The 2290-nt window shown below is 37.2% G+C and overlaps 1 protein-coding gene across 1 annotated transcript; it reads right to left on the bottom strand.

Annotated features, from left to right (window-relative positions):
- Window positions 1-898: 898 nt before the first annotated feature.
- LOC143574483 (uncharacterized) lies at window positions 899-1837 on the bottom strand. The gene has a single exon (XM_077059092.1). It carries the CDS (start codon window positions 1835-1837, stop codon window positions 899-901), a length of 939 nt encoding a protein of 312 aa, XP_076915207.1.
- Between the last annotated feature and the right edge of the window lie 453 nt (window positions 1838-2290).

Genomic DNA, 2290 nt, shown 5'->3' on the forward strand with positions numbered 1-2290 from the left:
CAGTAAGTTTACATTAGCTATAACAACATTAAACAAGCTACACTATCATCATGAAGTTTTCCAAACACCATAAGAACTCGCCTTGAGAAGAAAGGTATACTATGAGTCGGTTTTGAGTTTAAACCGAACCAAAAATAAATTAAATTGGCCTTGCGTTTGTTGAAAACCGTTATGTTTTGTTTTATAAGTTTTCGATTTTGGTGTGGACCTTTTTTGGCTTTTTACCATTTGGGCATGGAAGAAAAGAAGAAGTATAGAGTTATTAAACAGGGGGTTAAATATTTTTTATTATTTAATAACTAATTATTACACATTTGGATTAATTTTTTAAGTTACATTATTTATTAATTGGTTATAAATTACTTATCATTTAAAATAAAAAATGAAAATCTATAAATTCGGTTTGGTTCTAACGATTTTAATTACATACAAGACAATACTGAAAAATTAGTTTTTACATAAACATAAAATCAAACCGTTGCCTTTTTACATGAGTCAATTGATTCGATTTTCACACTTACGGTTTCACTCACACCTATATCCCTCAATATTCGTTTCCAACGTATTTACCTTTTACACCACCTTCTACATTACTCAATCTCTTCCTTGTTATAAAAATTCTAATACTATATTTATTGTAAATTTTAGTTATGATGCATGATAATTAGAGATTACGTTCGCGTAGTTACGTTTACTTGCACATCTAAGCCGTTAATCTGAACCGTTGATGTTATACTCGAACCGGTCATCTTAAATCAACGGCAGATGTCACACACACCTGGACTCACCAACACCCCGAGAAAAACGTGCAATTCCATGACAAAAATATTGACTCTCTTTTTATTATCAAAATAATAAAAAGTTATATACGTGTTACGTGATATCCCATTTTTTTAGTTTATCTTATTCGTGTCACCGCGGGAAATAACGTCCCGTTACTATTACTAACGGCGTTAAATCCAATCCAACGGCATTTCACAGCGGTAGGTAACTGTTTCACTTGCGTTGACGGCGACGATACGTTAGTCGGAGTATAATTAACCGTCCGCCGGTACGGACCGAACCACTTGTTCTGCATGAACCGGTTTTTCCTCCACGGCGGGAGGAGTAATCCTCTGCTTCTCAACGACCGTTTCGTCTCATCACTTAACAACTTCACTATCTGCTTCAGATCTTCACTTTTACCGACGAATACCGCCGGAATGTGACGTAACAACCGGCGGAAGTGCGATGTTTCTCTCGCGATGTCGAATTCTCCGGAGAAGTTCAGATCGACGTAGTAGCGAGTGCCGGAATCCGTACGGACGACGTCGATGAACTCGTAGTTGCCGGAGGTGAGTCCGCCGCAGGTATTCCACTTCGTTTTACTTATCGCTGCGTTATAGCCGTTGTTTTGAAGATATAACATCACGTTTCTGTTACGGATCTGTCTGTTAGGGTTTGTGGATTGGAAAAGCTCATTCACTTTTAATACATTAGCTAACAACACGTTTCTAAACCTATCAACGTTTTGATTATTAAAAACTGATATCAGATTCGAAATTATAACGTCCGTACGATCGGAATCGGAATCACATTCCAGATCTGAATCGTTATCGTCATCGGAGTCAGCATTACGTCGTTCTCCGTCGTAACCGTCGCCATCGCCGTCGTTTTCTCCGGCGTGGTGGAGGAAACAATCGAGTAGTTCCGATAATGTGTCGTCGTCTTCGTGTCCACTGTGTTCGCTGCCGCTGCTAACGTACGCCGGTTGTGGAATATCCCGCCCGACGATCCGATCCTTGACTCGGTCGTCTAGCGGGTCAGTGACTCGTTTTGTTCTGGTAAGTACAGGCATTATTATTATTATTATTATTATTATTATTATTATTATTATTATTTTCGGATGAATGAATATTGTACTGTGATGTGTTTACAAAAACTTAGAACCATTTTTGGTTTAAATTTATAGATGAAATGGAAGGTATTTTGATCGGGAATATTCGATTTTTGAAATGGGTTTAATTTAATAAAAAAATTGAAATGGTTTTAATCAATAATTCAACGTTATCATGACACTTCCTTTAATAAAGTATCTTAACAAGATTATGAGATGGTGCAGTAGCATGTTGTACGGTACAAGTTTATTGAAATATAAGCTATAGGCATATCCAAAGTAGGTAAGAGTTTATTCCAACAGTAACCAAGTAACGAATAATGGTTAGTTGGCGCGACGTAGCAAAATAATAACGGTTAGTTTACTCCTTGTTCCGTATGATCCGCTCAAGCACATCTTTCGTTCACATCTCTC

The sequence above is a fragment of the Bidens hawaiensis genome, unplaced genomic scaffold (assembly GCF_021521415.1).
Source record: "Bidens hawaiensis isolate Kalapana, Puna unplaced genomic scaffold, B.hawaiensis_p1.1 tig00026942_1, whole genome shotgun sequence".
Classification (NCBI taxonomy): Eukaryota; Viridiplantae; Streptophyta; class Magnoliopsida; order Asterales; family Asteraceae; genus Bidens; species Bidens hawaiensis.

What these genes read in the sequence shown, in the direction of transcription:
- LOC143574483 (XM_077059092.1), bottom strand. Translation starts at nt 1,837, where the DNA reads ATGCCTGTACTTACCAGAACAAAACGAGTCACTGACCCGCTAGACGAC.